General features: G+C 45.6%; 1 protein-coding gene across 1 annotated transcript in view; it reads left to right on the top strand.

The window, feature by feature from the left end:
* LOC128690677 (opioid-binding protein/cell adhesion molecule-like) overlaps positions 1 to 12,965 on the top strand; it is a 110,161-nt gene extending 97,196 nt beyond the window's left edge. The window contains exon 7 of the mRNA XM_070088506.1: positions 12,817 to 12,965. Coding sequence (XP_069944607.1) covers positions 12,817 to 12,965 — 149 coding nt within the window. The remainder of the gene's footprint in view (positions 1 to 12,816) is intronic.
* Positions 12,966 to 14,026: the final 1,061 nt, after the last annotated feature.

A 14,026-nucleotide genomic window follows, 5' to 3' on the forward strand; every position in this document is an offset into this window, starting at 1 on the left:
TGATGTATAACCCACCACAGAACTGCAGGAGGCCAGGAGAGGAGTACGAAGAAAACAACAGGGTGATGGTGGACACACTGGCTGAGGTGGCAAGAAGAGCTCACTCGAGCAGAGCAAAGTTACTGGTAATGGGCGATTTCAACCACAGGGAGATCGACTGGGAAAACCTGGAGCCACATGCGGGTCCCGAAACATGGAGAGCCAAGATGATGGATGTGGTACTTGAAAACCTCATGCATCAACATGTCAGGGACACAACCAGAGAGAGAGGGGAGGATGAGCCAGCAAGACTGGATCTTGTGTTCACCCAGAGCAGTTCAGACATTGAGGACATCACTTACGAGGTTCTGAGTTTTGATTATATAGTAGAGTTACAAGTGGAGAAGGTAACAGGAACTGAAGGGGACAGGCCAAACTATAAAAGGGGGGACTACACAGGTATGAGAAACTTCCTGCAGGAGGCTCAGTGGGACAGAGAAATGGTAGGAAAATCAGTAAACGAGATGATGGAATATGTGGCAACAAAGTGCAAGGAGGCAGAGGAAAGTTTTGTTCCCAAGGGAAACAGAAATAATAGGAAGACCAAAACGAGTCCTTGGTTTACCCGAAGGTGTAGGGAGGCAAAAACTAAGTGCAACAGAGAATGGAAAAGGTACAGGAATCATAGGACCCAGGAAAACAAGGAGATTAGTAGAAGAGCCAGAAACGAGTATGCGCAGATAAGGAGGGAGGCCCAGCGACAGTATGAAAACGACATAGCATCGAAAGTCAAATCTGACCCGAAACTGCTGTATAGCCACATTAGGAGGAAGACAACAGTCAAGGACCTGGTGATAAGGCTGAGGAAAGAAGGTGGAGAACTCACAAGAAACGATCAAGAGGTATGTGAGGAGCTCAACACGAGATTTAAGGAAGTATTTACAGTAGAGACAGGAAGGACTCTGGGGGGACAGACCAGATGGGGACACCAACAAGGAATACACCAACAAGTGTTGGACGACATACATACAGATGAGGAGGAGGTGAAGAAACTGCTAAGGGACATCGATATCTCAAAGGCAATGGGACCGGACAACATCTCTCCATGGGTCCTTAGAGAGGGAGCAGATATGTTGTGCGTACCACTTACCACAATCTTCAACACATCCCTGGAAACTGGGCAACTACCTGAGGTATGGAAGACGGCAAATGTAGTTCCCATTTTCAAAAAAGGAGACAGAAAAGAGGCACTAAACTATAGACCTGTGTCATTGACGTGTATAGTATGCAAAATTATGGAGAAGATTATCAGGAGGAGAGTGGTGGAGCACCTGGAACGGAACAGGAGTATAAATGCCAACCAGCACGGATTCACGGAAGGCAAATCCTGTGTCACAAACCTTCTGGAGTTTTATGATAAAATAACAGAAGTAAGACAAGAGAGAGAGGGGTGGGTTGATTGCATCTTCTTGGACTGCAAGAAGGCCTTTGACACAGTTCCTCACAAGAGATTAGTGTAGAAGCTAGAGCATCAGGCGCATATAACAGGAAGGGCACTGCAATGGATCAGAGAATACCTGACAGGGAGGCAACAACGAGTCATGGTACGTAATGATGTATCACAGTGGGCACCTGTGACGAGCGGGGTCCCACAGGGGTCGGTCCTAGGACCAGTGCTATTTTTGGTATATGTGAACGACATGACGGAAGGGTTAGACTCAGAAGTGTCCCTGTTTGCAGATGATGTAAAGTTAATGAGGAGAATTAAATCTGATGAGGACCAGGCAGGACTTCAAAGAGACCTGGACAGACTGGACACCTGGTCCAGCAAATGGCTTCTCGAATTTAATCCTGCCAAATGCAAAGTCATGAAGATAGGGGAAGGGCACAGAAGACCACAGACAGAGTATAGGCTAGGTGGCCAAAGACTGCAAACCTCACTCAAGGAGAAAGATCTTGGGGTGAGTATAACACCGAGCATGTCTCCGGAAGCACACATCAATCAGATAACTGCTGCAGCATATGGGCGCCTGGCAAACCTGAGAACAGCATTCCGACACCTTAGTAAGGAATCATTCAAGACACTGTACACCGTGTATGTCAGGCCCATACTGGAGTATGCAGCACCTGTTTGGAACCCGCACTTGATAAAGCACGTCAAGAAACTAGAGAAAGTACAAAGGTTTGCAACAAGGTTAGTTCCAGAGCTAAGGGGAATGTCCTATGAAGAAAGATTATAAAATACTGCGTGGAATAGACAAGGTGGACAAGGACAGGATGTTCCAGGGAGGGGACACAGAAACAAGAGGCCACAATTGGAAGTTGAAGACACAAATGAGTCAGAGAGATAGTAGGAAGTATTTCTTCAGTCATAGAGTTGTAAGGCAGTGGAATAGCCTAGAAAATGACGTAGTGGAGGCAGGAACCATACACAGTTTTAAGACGAGGTTTGATAAAGCTCATGGAGCGGGGAGAGAGAGGGCCTAGTAGCAACCGGTGAAGAGGCGGGGCCAGGAGCTAGGACTCGGCCCCTGCAACCACAAATAGGTGAGTACAAATAGGTGAGTACACACACACACTCACACACAGGAGGAGAGTGGTGGAACACCTGGAACGGAACAATATTAAAATGAAAACCAGCATGGGTTCATGGAAGGCAAATCCTGTGTCACAAACCTCCTGGAGTTTTATGACAAGGTAACAGAAGTAAGACACGAGAGGGCTGGGTCGATTGCATTTTCCTGGACTGCAGGAAGGCATTTGATACAGTTCCACAAAAGAGATTAGTGCAGAAGCTGGAGGATCAGGCGCGAATAACAGGGAGGGCACTGCAATGGATCAGGGAATACCTGACAGGGAGGCAACAACGAGTCATGGTACGTGAAGAGGTATCACAGTGGTCGCCTGTGACAAGCGGGGTCCCACAAGGGTCAGTTCTAGGACCAGTGCTATTTTTGATATATGTGAGTGAGATGATGGAAGGGATAGACTCTGAAGTGTCCCTATTCGCAGATGATGTGAAGTTGATGAGAAGAATTAATTCGGATGAGGATGAGGCAGGACTGCAAAGAGACCTGGACAGGCTGGACACGTGGTCCAGAAACTGGCTTCTCGAATTCAAACCTGCCAAATGCAAAGTCATGAAGATTGGGGAGGGGCAAAGAAGACCGCAGACAGAGTATAGGCTAGGTGGACAAAGACTACAGACCTCACTCAGGGAGAAAGATCTTGGGGTGACCATAACACCGAGCACGTCACCGGAGGCACACATCAACCAAATAACTGCTGCAGCATACGGGTGCCTGGCATACCTGAGAATAGCGTTCCGATACCTTAATAAGGAATCGTTCAAGACACTGTACACTGTGTATGTTAGGCCCATACTGGAGTATGCAGCACCAGTCTGGAACCCACACCTGGTCAAGCACGTCAAGAAATTAGAGAAAGTACAAAGGTTTGCAACAAGGCTAGTTCCAGAGCTTATGGGAATGTCGTACGATGAAAGGTTGAGGGGAAATCGGACTGACGACACTGGAGGACAGAAGGGTCAGGGGAGATATGATAACGACATACAAGATACTGCGGGGAATAGACAAGGTGGACAGAAACAGGATGTTCCAGGGAGGGGACACAGAAACAAGGGGTCACATTGGAAGCTGAAGACTCAGACGAGTCACATGGACGTTAGGAAGTATTTCTTCAGTCATAGAGTCGTCAGGAAGTGGAATAGCCTAGCAAGTGACGTAGTGGAGGCAGGAACCATACATAGTTTTAAGAAGATGTATGACAAAGCTCAGGAAGCAGAGAGAGGACCTAGTAGCGATCAGTGAAGAAGCGGGGTCAGGAGCTGAGTCCACCTCAATGGGTCTGGGAGAGAGTGTGAGGTGGCTGGAATTGTGGGGAATGAGGCTTCTAGCAGTGAGGTGCAGTCTGTCTCTCGCTGTGAGGAGGCTGTAGGTGGGGAGGCAGCAACGGCTACCAGCAGTGAGGTGCAGTCCAGCACCTGCTGTAAGTGGCGAGTGGTAACCAGTAATGGGAGGAGAACCAGAATAAGGAAAGTTAAGAGTGAAGATCTGAAGGTAGGAAATCGCTTCTCTGTTCTTCAGGATGAATGTACTTCAGTGGCCAGTGAAGGTAAGGGTACTACTGCCCCTGCTAACAGAGGTAAACGCATTCTTGTGGTTGGTGACTCTCAGGTAAGATATATTGACCATGCTTTTTGTAATAGGAATAAGAAGATGAGAGATAGAGTGTGCTTCCCTGGAGCTGGTGTTGGGGACATAGTTAACAGGCTGGATAATATCATCAAAAAAACCATACCCCCGGCCGGGATTGAACCCGCGGTCATAGAGTCTCAAAACTCCAGCCCGTCGCGCTAGCCACTAGACCAGCTAGCCACAATAAGATTCATCCAACTAGGTATATTTCTACACCATAGGAAAGTTAGCACAGGCCGGGGGTATGGTTTATTTGCAATCGTGTCATTACGATTTCTTAAGTCATGTTGACGGCAGTGAAGGGACTTGAGCTAGAGTTCGTCACGGCCACGCTAGCTGGAGATTCGTCTGTAAAAACTTGCATTTGTGGTCACAGAGGTGCCTGTGCTAACTTTCCTATGGTGTAGAAATATACCTAGTTGGATGAATCTTATTGTGGCTAGCTGGTCTAGTGGCTAGCGCGACGGGCTGGAGTTTTGAGACTCTATGACCGCGGGTTCAATCCCGGCCGGGGGTATGGTTTATTTGCAATCGTGTCATTACGATTTCTTAAGTCATGGATAATATCATGTCAGGTAATGGGAACAAGCCCATTATTTGTCTCAGTGCTGGTGGAAATGATATTGGGAAGGGTAGGAGAGAAGAGCTGCTAGGTAAGTACAAGTCAGCTATAGATTTCATTAAGTCTAAGGGAGGGGTCCCAATCATATGTAGCATCTTGCCTAGAAGGGGAGTAGGAAATGAATGGTTGTCTAGGGCAATTGGTGTAAATTGCTGGCTAGACAGATACTGCAAGGAACTTGCAATCCCATTCATTGACAACTGGAACAACTTTTATGGCAAGCATGATATGTATGCTAGGGATGGGGTACATCTCTCTGGGGCTGGGGTGGTAACACTTGCAAACTCAATTGAGAAGGCCATTGGTGAAATGCCTATGATTTTAAACTGGTAGAAGATAGAGGTATGGGTGTGTGTGGGAAACAAGCAGGTTGCAACACTAGGGTTGGAAACAGTAAATGTATAAAAGGCATTCAGCATGAAGTTATAAATAAAGACAATAGATAAGGTCAGCAAACAAAGGGGGACAGCAGAGGACAGCAAGGGACTAGCTCCCTTAAGGTTTACTATACTAATAGCAGGAGTGTAAGAAATAAGATAGATGAGCTAAGATTAATTGCAAGTGCAGGAAACATAGATATTATTGCTATAACAGAGACCTGGCTCAATCTGAAAGATAGAGAGATGCCCTCTGAATGTCACATACAAGGCTATAAATTATTCCACACTGACAGGGTCAACAGGAAGGGTGGTGGAGTAGCGATGTATGTCAGAGATAATTTAAATTGTTGTGTTAGACAAGATATAAAAGTAGAAGCGTTAGCCACTGAATCTGTTTGGTTACAGCTTCTCGAGGGCCGAGAAAAACTAATTTTGGGTGTGATTTACAGGGCCCCAAATCTTGATAGGGAGTGCAGTAAACTTCTATGGGACGAAATTCGTAAGGCATCTACATACGAAAATGTTGTGGTAATGGGAGATTTCAACTATAGACAGATTGACTGGAGCAATTTGACAGGAAATTTAGAGTCAGGTGACTTTCTTGATACGATCCAGGATTGTTTTTTAAAACAGTTTGTGACAGAGCCAACTAGGGGAAATAACCTCCTTGACTTGGTTCTTGCCAGTAGGGAAACACTAATTAATAATCTTGAGGTTAATGATGAGCTTGGGGAAAGTGATCACAAATCTCTCAGTTTTAATATATCATGGAATTCCCCTAATAATGGCAATCAAGTCTCCGTCCCTGACTTTCGCTTGGCTGATTTCATAGGACTGAAAAATTACTTAGGTGGGCTGAACTGGAATGACCTGACTAAGGGTCAGGTAAGTGGTGATGGTTGCCGATATGATGCTTTCCAGGGCATAGTTCTAGCTGCTCAGTCAAATTATGTTCCAAATAGGGAAATCAGATCAAACAAAAATGATCCTAAATGGATGAACAATAGATTAAAATATCTGATTGGTCAAAAGAGAGGCATATATAGGCAAATCAAAAGAGGAGAGGGGCAGTTAAGAAATCGATATATTCAGTTAAAGAGAGAAATAAAAAAGGAATTAGAAAAGCAAAAAGAGATTATGAGGTTAAAGTTGCAAGAGAATCGAAGACTAACCCAAAAGGATTCTTTCAGGTATACAGAAGTAAGATGAGGGACAAGATAGGCCCACTCAAAAGTTCCTCGGGTCAGCTCACTGACAGTGATAAGGAAATGTGTAGAAGTTTTAACACATACTTCCTCTCAGTTTTTACACAGGAGGATACCAGCGATATTCCAGTAATGATAAATTATGTAGAACAGGACGATAATAAACTGCGCACGATTAGGGTCACAAGTGACATGGTCCTTATGCAAATAGATAAATTAAAACCTAACAAATCCCCAGGCCCTGATGAACTGTATGCAAGGGTTCTAAAGGAATGTAAAGAGGAGCTTAGCAAACCTTTGGCTAATCTTTTCAACATATCACTAAAAACTGGCATGGTGCCAGATAAGTGAAAAAATGGCAAATGTGATACCTATTTTTAAAGCAGGTGACAGGTCCTTAGCTTCGAACTATAGACCAATAAGCCTAACCTCCATAGTGGGAAAATTTATGGAATCAATAATTGCCGAGGCAGTTCGTAGCCACCTTGAAAAGCATAAATTAATCAACGAATCTCAGCATGGTTTTACAAAGGGGCGTTCCTGCCTTACGAATTTATTAACTTTTTTCACTAAGGTATTTGAGGAGGTAGATCATGGTAATGAATATGATATTGTGTATATGGACTTCAGTAAGGCTTTTGACAGGGTCCCACATCAGAGACTATTGAGAAATATTAAGGCACATGGAATAGGAGGAGAAATTTTTTCCTGGATAGAGGCATGGTTGACAAATAGGCAGCAGAGAGTTTGCATAAATGGGGGGAAATCAGAGTGGGGAAGCGTCACGAGCGGTGTTCCACAGGGGTCAGTGTTGGGCCCCCTGCTGTTCACAATCTACATAAACGACATAGATGAGGGCATAAAGAGCGACATCGGCAAGTTTACCGATGACACCAAAATAGGCCGTCGAATTCATTCTGACGAGGACATTAGAGCACTCCAGGAAGATTTGAATAGACTGATGCAGTGGTCGGAGAAGTGGCAGATGCAGTTTAATATAGACAAATGCAAAGTTCTAAATGTTGGACAGGACAATAACCATGCCTCATATAAACTAAATAATGTAGATCTTAATATTACGGATTGCGAAAAAGATTTAGGAGTTCTGGTTAGCAGTAATCTGAAACCAAGACAACAGTGCATAAGTGTTCGCAATAAAGCTAATAGAATCCTTGGCTTCATATCAAGAAGCATAAATAATAGGAGTCCTCAGGTTGTTCTTCAACTCTATACATCCTTGGTTAGGCCTCATTTAGATTATGCTGCACAGTTTTGGTCACCGTATTACAGAATGGATATAAATGCTCTGGAAAATGTACAAAGGAGGATGACAAAGTTGATCCCATGTATCAGAAACCTTCCCTATGAGGATAGACTAAGGGCCCTGAATCTGCACTCTCTAGAAAGACGTAGAATTAGGGGGGATATGATAGAGGTGTATAAGTGGAAGACAGGAATAAATAAAGGGGATGTAAATAGTGTGCTAAAAATATCTAGCCTAAACAGGACTCGCAGCAATGGTTTCAAGTTGGAAAAATTCAGATTCAGGAAGGATATGGGAAAGTACTGGTTTGGTAATAGAGTTGTGGATGAGTGGAACAAACTCCCAAATACAGTTATAGAGGCCAGAACGTTGTGTAGTTTTAAAAATGGGTTGGATAAATACATGAGTGGGTGTGGGTGGGTGTGAGTTGGACCTGATAGCTTGTGCTACCAGGTCGGTTGCCGTGTTCCTCCCTTAAGTCAATGTGACCTGACCTGACTAGGTTGGGTGCATTGGCTTAAGCCGGTAGGAGACTTGGACCTGCCTCACATGGGCCAGTAGGCCTTCTGCAGTGTTCCTTCGTTCTTGTGTTCTTGTGTGTCAACATGGTTTCAGGGACGGGAAATCCTGTGTTACATACCTACTGGAGTTCTGTGACATGGTGACAGCAGTAAGACAAGAGAGAGAGAGGGATGAGTGCATTGCATTTTCATGGGCTGCAAGAAGGCGTTTGATACAGTTCCACACAAGATAGTGCAAAAACTGGAGGAACAAGTAGGGATAACAGGGAAGGCACTACAATGGATCAGGGAATACTTGTCAGGAAGACAGCAGCGAGTCATGGTACATGGCGAGGTGTCAGCGTGGGCGCCTGTGACCAGCGGGGTCCCACAGGGGTCAGTCCTAGGACCAGTGCTGTTTCTGGTATTTGTGAACGACGTGACGGAAGGAATAGACTTCGAAGTGTCCCTGTTTGCAGATGACGTGAAGTTGATGAGAAGAATTCATTCGATCGAAGACCACGCAGAACTACAAAGGGATCTGGATAGGCTGCAGACCTGATCCAGCAATTGGCTCCTGGAGTTCAACCCCACCAAGTGCAAAGTCATGAAGATTGGGGAAGGGCAAAGAAGACCACAGACGGAGTACAGTCTAGGGGGCCAGAGACTACAAACCTCACTTAAGGAAAAAGATCTTGGGGTGAGTATAACACTAGGCACATCTCCTGAAGCACACATCAACCAAATAACTGCTGCAGCATTTATGCGCCTAGCAAACCTCAGAACAGCATTCCGACATCTTAATAAGAAATCGTTCAGGACCCTGTACACCGTGTACGTTAGGCCCATATTGGAGTATGCGGCACCAGTTTGGAACTCACACCTAGCCAAGCACGTAAAGAAACTAGAGAAAGTGCAAAGGTTTGCAACAAGACTAGTCCCAGAACTAAGGGGTATGTCCTACGAGGAGAGGTTAAGGGAAATCGACCTGACGACACTGGAGGACAGGAGAGATAGAGGGGACATGATAACGACATACAAAATACTGAGAGGAATTGACAAGGTGGACAAAGACAGGATGTTCCAGAGATTGGACACAGTAACAAGGGGACACAGTTGGATGTTGAAGACACAGATGAATCACAGGGATGTTAGGAAGTATTTCTTCAGCCACAGAGTAGTCAGTAAGTGGAATAGTTTGGGAAGCAATGTAGTGGAGGCAGGATCCATACATAGCTTTAAGCAGAGGTATGATAAAGCTCACGGTTCAGGGAGAGTGACCTAGTAGCTAGACAAGCTCATAACAAACTTAAGATTCTCATGTGTGTTACAACCACTCTGTGCCATAAGATTATTAAACTTTCTCGTATGAATATTTTGAATGAGCACTAACCTGTGCAGGTGATCGAAACGTGTAGCATCCAACCTGACCAACATGTTCTGCAGGAAAGATTTCTGTAGAACGTGTTCACTTAAAAATACTAACCTGGGTGCAGGTTTGTGGTCTTAGAAGAGTAAGTGTTTGTAGGAGGTAACAGGAAAAGTCAAGACAGAAACAAGCAGCAAAGGTGATCGTAAAGCAATATATTGCAGACATCCGATTTTAATAATGAAAGACAACCACTGAAGGAAAAGGCGGTAGAAATCTTCAGCTCAAGTACTTTCACACTTTTCAGTTCGTCATCAGGAGCTTATATTAACGTTCTGTACGTATTCGGTTGGAAGATGGTATGTAATTCTTGACGTCAAATTTTTAAATAGCGTCCGGTTTATATTGTCCCTCGGAGCTATTATAATTAGAGGTGGCAGCTATGAAGGCAGTTTAGATGATTTTGCTTTTGTAGTTGCAGTGTTTGATGGTAGCAACATCCCAGTCAGCGTTGTGATTGTTGTTGCTAACATGTTGAAAAACAATTGACTTATGTTCATAATGTATTGCCCTCTGATGTTCAATGATCATCGTACAGAGCACGCGACCTGTCTGCCCAGTGTATACTTAGTAACAATCTTTGCATGGGATCTGGTAGACTCCTGGTGTGTCTTGTGTAACTGAATCCTTGTATTTTTTTCGGGGGAAGAGGAGGGTGGGTAAATGATTCCTCAGTTTGTTGGGTTACAAAGTGATTATTTGGTCACTTTACTGAGACAAATAACAGTACGTTGATGGTGGAGAATCGTGAGTTAAGATGTTCTGGATAGCGCTAACGCTGATAAGTAGGTGACACAAGTAGCAGGTAACACTAGAAGCAGGTAACATTAACAGCAGGTGACACTAACAACAGGTGATACTAACAGCAGGTGACACAAGCAGAAGGTGACACTAAGAGGAGGCGACTCTAGCAGAAGCTGACATTTGCAGCAGGTGTTACTAGCAACAGGAGACACTAACAGCAGGTGACAGTAGGAGCAGTTGATATTTGCAACAGGTGACATTAGTAGCAGTGACACTTGCAGCAATTACACCTGCAGCATTTGACACTTGCAGCAGGTGACACTTGCAGCATTTGACACTTGCAGCATTTGACACTTGTAGCAGGGGACACTTGTAGCAGGTGACACTTGCAGCAGATGACACTTGCAGCAGGTGACACTCAGCAGCAAGTGACACTCATCAGCAAGTGACATTCAGCAGCAAGTGACACTTAGCAGCAAGTGACACTCAGCAGCAAGTGACACTCACTAGAAAATGACACTCACCAGCAAGTGACACTCACCAGCAAGTGACACTCACCAGCAAGTGACGCTCACCAGCAAGTGACACTCACCAGCAAGTAGCACTCACCAGCAAGTGACACTCACCAGAAAGTGACACTCACCAGCAAGTGACACTCACCAGCAAGTGACACTCACCAGCAAGTAGCACTCACCAGCAAGTGACACTCACCAGAAAGTGACACTCACCAGCAAGTGACACTCACCAGCAAGTGACACTCACCAGCAAGTGACACTCACCAGCAAGTGACACTCACCAGCAAGTGACACTCACCAGCAAGTGACACTCACCAGCAAATGACACTCACCAGCAAGTGACACTCAGGTAACAAACATAAGCAGGTGACACTAAGAAGCAGGTGACACTCAGAAACAGGTGACACTCAGAAGCAGGCGACACTCAGAAGCAGGTGACACTCAGCAGCAGGTGACACTAACAATCATGTCTACCACAGCAGGTGACGCTAACATTCATGTCTACCACAGCAGGTAACACTAAGACTCATGTCTACCACAGCATCTGACACTATCACTCATGTCTACCACATCAGCTGACACAAACTCATGTCTACCACAGCAGGTGACACTAACACTCACGTCTACTACAGCAAGTAACACTAACACTCATGTTAACTACAACAGGTGACACTAACACTCACGTCTACCAGAGCAGGTGACACTAATACTCACGTCTACTACAGCAGGTACCACTAACACTCATGTCTACCACAGCAGCTGACACTAACACTCATGTCTACCACATCAGCTGACACAAACTCATGTCTACCACAGCAGGTGACACTAACACTCACGTCTATTACAGCAGGTAACACTAACACTCATGTTAACTACAACAGGTGACACTAACACTCACGTCTACCACATCAGGTGACACTAACACTCATGTCTACTACAACAGGTGACACTAACACTCACGTCTACCACAGCAGCTGACACTAACACTCATGTCTACCACATCAGCTGACACAAACTCATTTCTACCACAGTAGGAGACACTAACACTCATGTCTGCTACAACAGGTGACACTAACACTCACGTCAACAACAGCAGGTGACACTAACACTCACGTCTACCACAGCAGGTGACACTAATACTTATGTCTACCACAGCAGGTGACACTAATACTTATGTCTACCACAGTAGGAGACACTAACACTCATGTCTACTACAACAGGTGACACTAACACTCACGTCAACAATAGCTGGTGACACTAACACTCACGTCTACCACAGCAGGTACCACTAACATTCATGTCTACCATAGCAGGCACCACTAACACTCACGTCTACCACAGCTGGTGACACTAACACTCACGTCTACCACAGCAGGTACCACTAACACTCATGTCTACCATAGCAGGCACCACTAACACTCACGTCTACCACAGCTGGTGACACTAACACTCACGTCTACCACAGCAGGTGACACTAATACTTATGTCTACCACAGCAGGTGACACTAATACTTATGTCTACCACAGTAGGAGACACTAACACTCATGTCTACTACAACAGGTGACACTAATACTTATGTCTACCACAGCAGGTGACACTAATACTTATGTCTACCACAGTAGGAGACACTAACACTCACGTCTACCACAGCAGGTACCACTAACACTCATGTTTACCATAGCAGGCACCACTAACACTCACGTCTACCACAGCAGGTACCACTAACACTCATGTCTACCATAGCAGGCACCACTAACAATCACGTCTACCACAGCTGGTGACACTAACACACACGTCTACCACAGCTGGTGACACTAACACTCACGTCCACCACAGCAGGCACCACTAACACTCACGTCTACCACAGCTGGTGACACTAACACACACGTCTACCACAGCTGGTGACACTAACACTCATATGTTCAATAACAAGTAATATTAACATTCACGTCTTCCACAGCAGGTGACACAGTAGCTGCGGTGCAGCGTCGGGGCCACAGAGTGGCCACAGCAGACACTTCTGAAGGTGTGAGGCTGCGGGCCACCATCTGCCTCACCTCTCTCACTCTCCTCACCAGCTGGCTCCTCACCAGCTGGCCAGCCAGATGATCATTCTGTCTCCCACTACCATTAAATACTTGAATATATGTAAATAAATATATGTTTAGATTTGTATGTATATATGTATTTATTAATTAACAAATATATGTATATACATGAAAGTGAATGTATATACATGTTCACTGAGCGCAATGACGACCGCCTCGTTGATTGTTCACTGAGCGCAATGACGACCGCCTCGTTGATTGTTCACTGAGCGCAATGACGACCGCCTCGTTGATTGTTCACTGAGCACAATGACGACCGCCTCGTTGATTGTTCACTGAGCACAATGACGACCGCCTCGTTGATTGTTCACTGAGCACAATGACGACCGCCTCGTTGATTGTTCACTGAGCGCAATGACGACCGCCTCGTTGATTGTTCACTGAGCGCAATGACGACCGCCTCGTTGATTGTTCACTGAGCACAATGACGACCGCCTCGTTGATTGTTCACTGAGCACAATGACGACCGCCTCGTTGATTGTTCACTGAGCACAATGACGACCGCCTCGTTGATTGTTCACTGAGCGCAATGACGACCGCCTCGTTGATTGTTCACTGAGCGCAATGACGACCGCCTCGTTGATTGTTCACTGAGCGCAATGACGACCTCCTCGTTGATTGTTCACTGAGCGCAATGACGACCGCCTCGTTGATTGTTCACTGAGCGCAATGACGACCTCCTCGTTGATTGTTCACTGAGCGCAATGACGACCGCCTCGTTGATTGTTCACTGAGCGCAATGACGACCGCCTCGTTGATTGTTCACTGAGCGCAATGACGACCTCCTCGTTGATTGTTCACTGAGCGCAATGACGACCGCCTCGTTGATTGTTCACTGAGCGCAATGACGACCTCCTCGTTGATTGTTCACTGAGCGCAATGACGACCGCCTCGTTGATTGTTCACTGAGCGCAATGACGACCGCCTCGTTGATTGTTCACTGAGCGCAATGACGACCGCCTCGTTGATTGTTCACTGAGCGCAATGACGACCTCCTCGTTGATTGTTCACTGAGCGCAATGACGACCGCCTCGTTGATTGTTCACTGAGCGCAATGACGAC

Source organism: Cherax quadricarinatus, chromosome 24 (genome assembly GCF_038502225.1).
Source record: "Cherax quadricarinatus isolate ZL_2023a chromosome 24, ASM3850222v1, whole genome shotgun sequence".
Lineage (NCBI taxonomy): Eukaryota > Metazoa > Arthropoda > Malacostraca > Decapoda > Parastacidae > Cherax > Cherax quadricarinatus.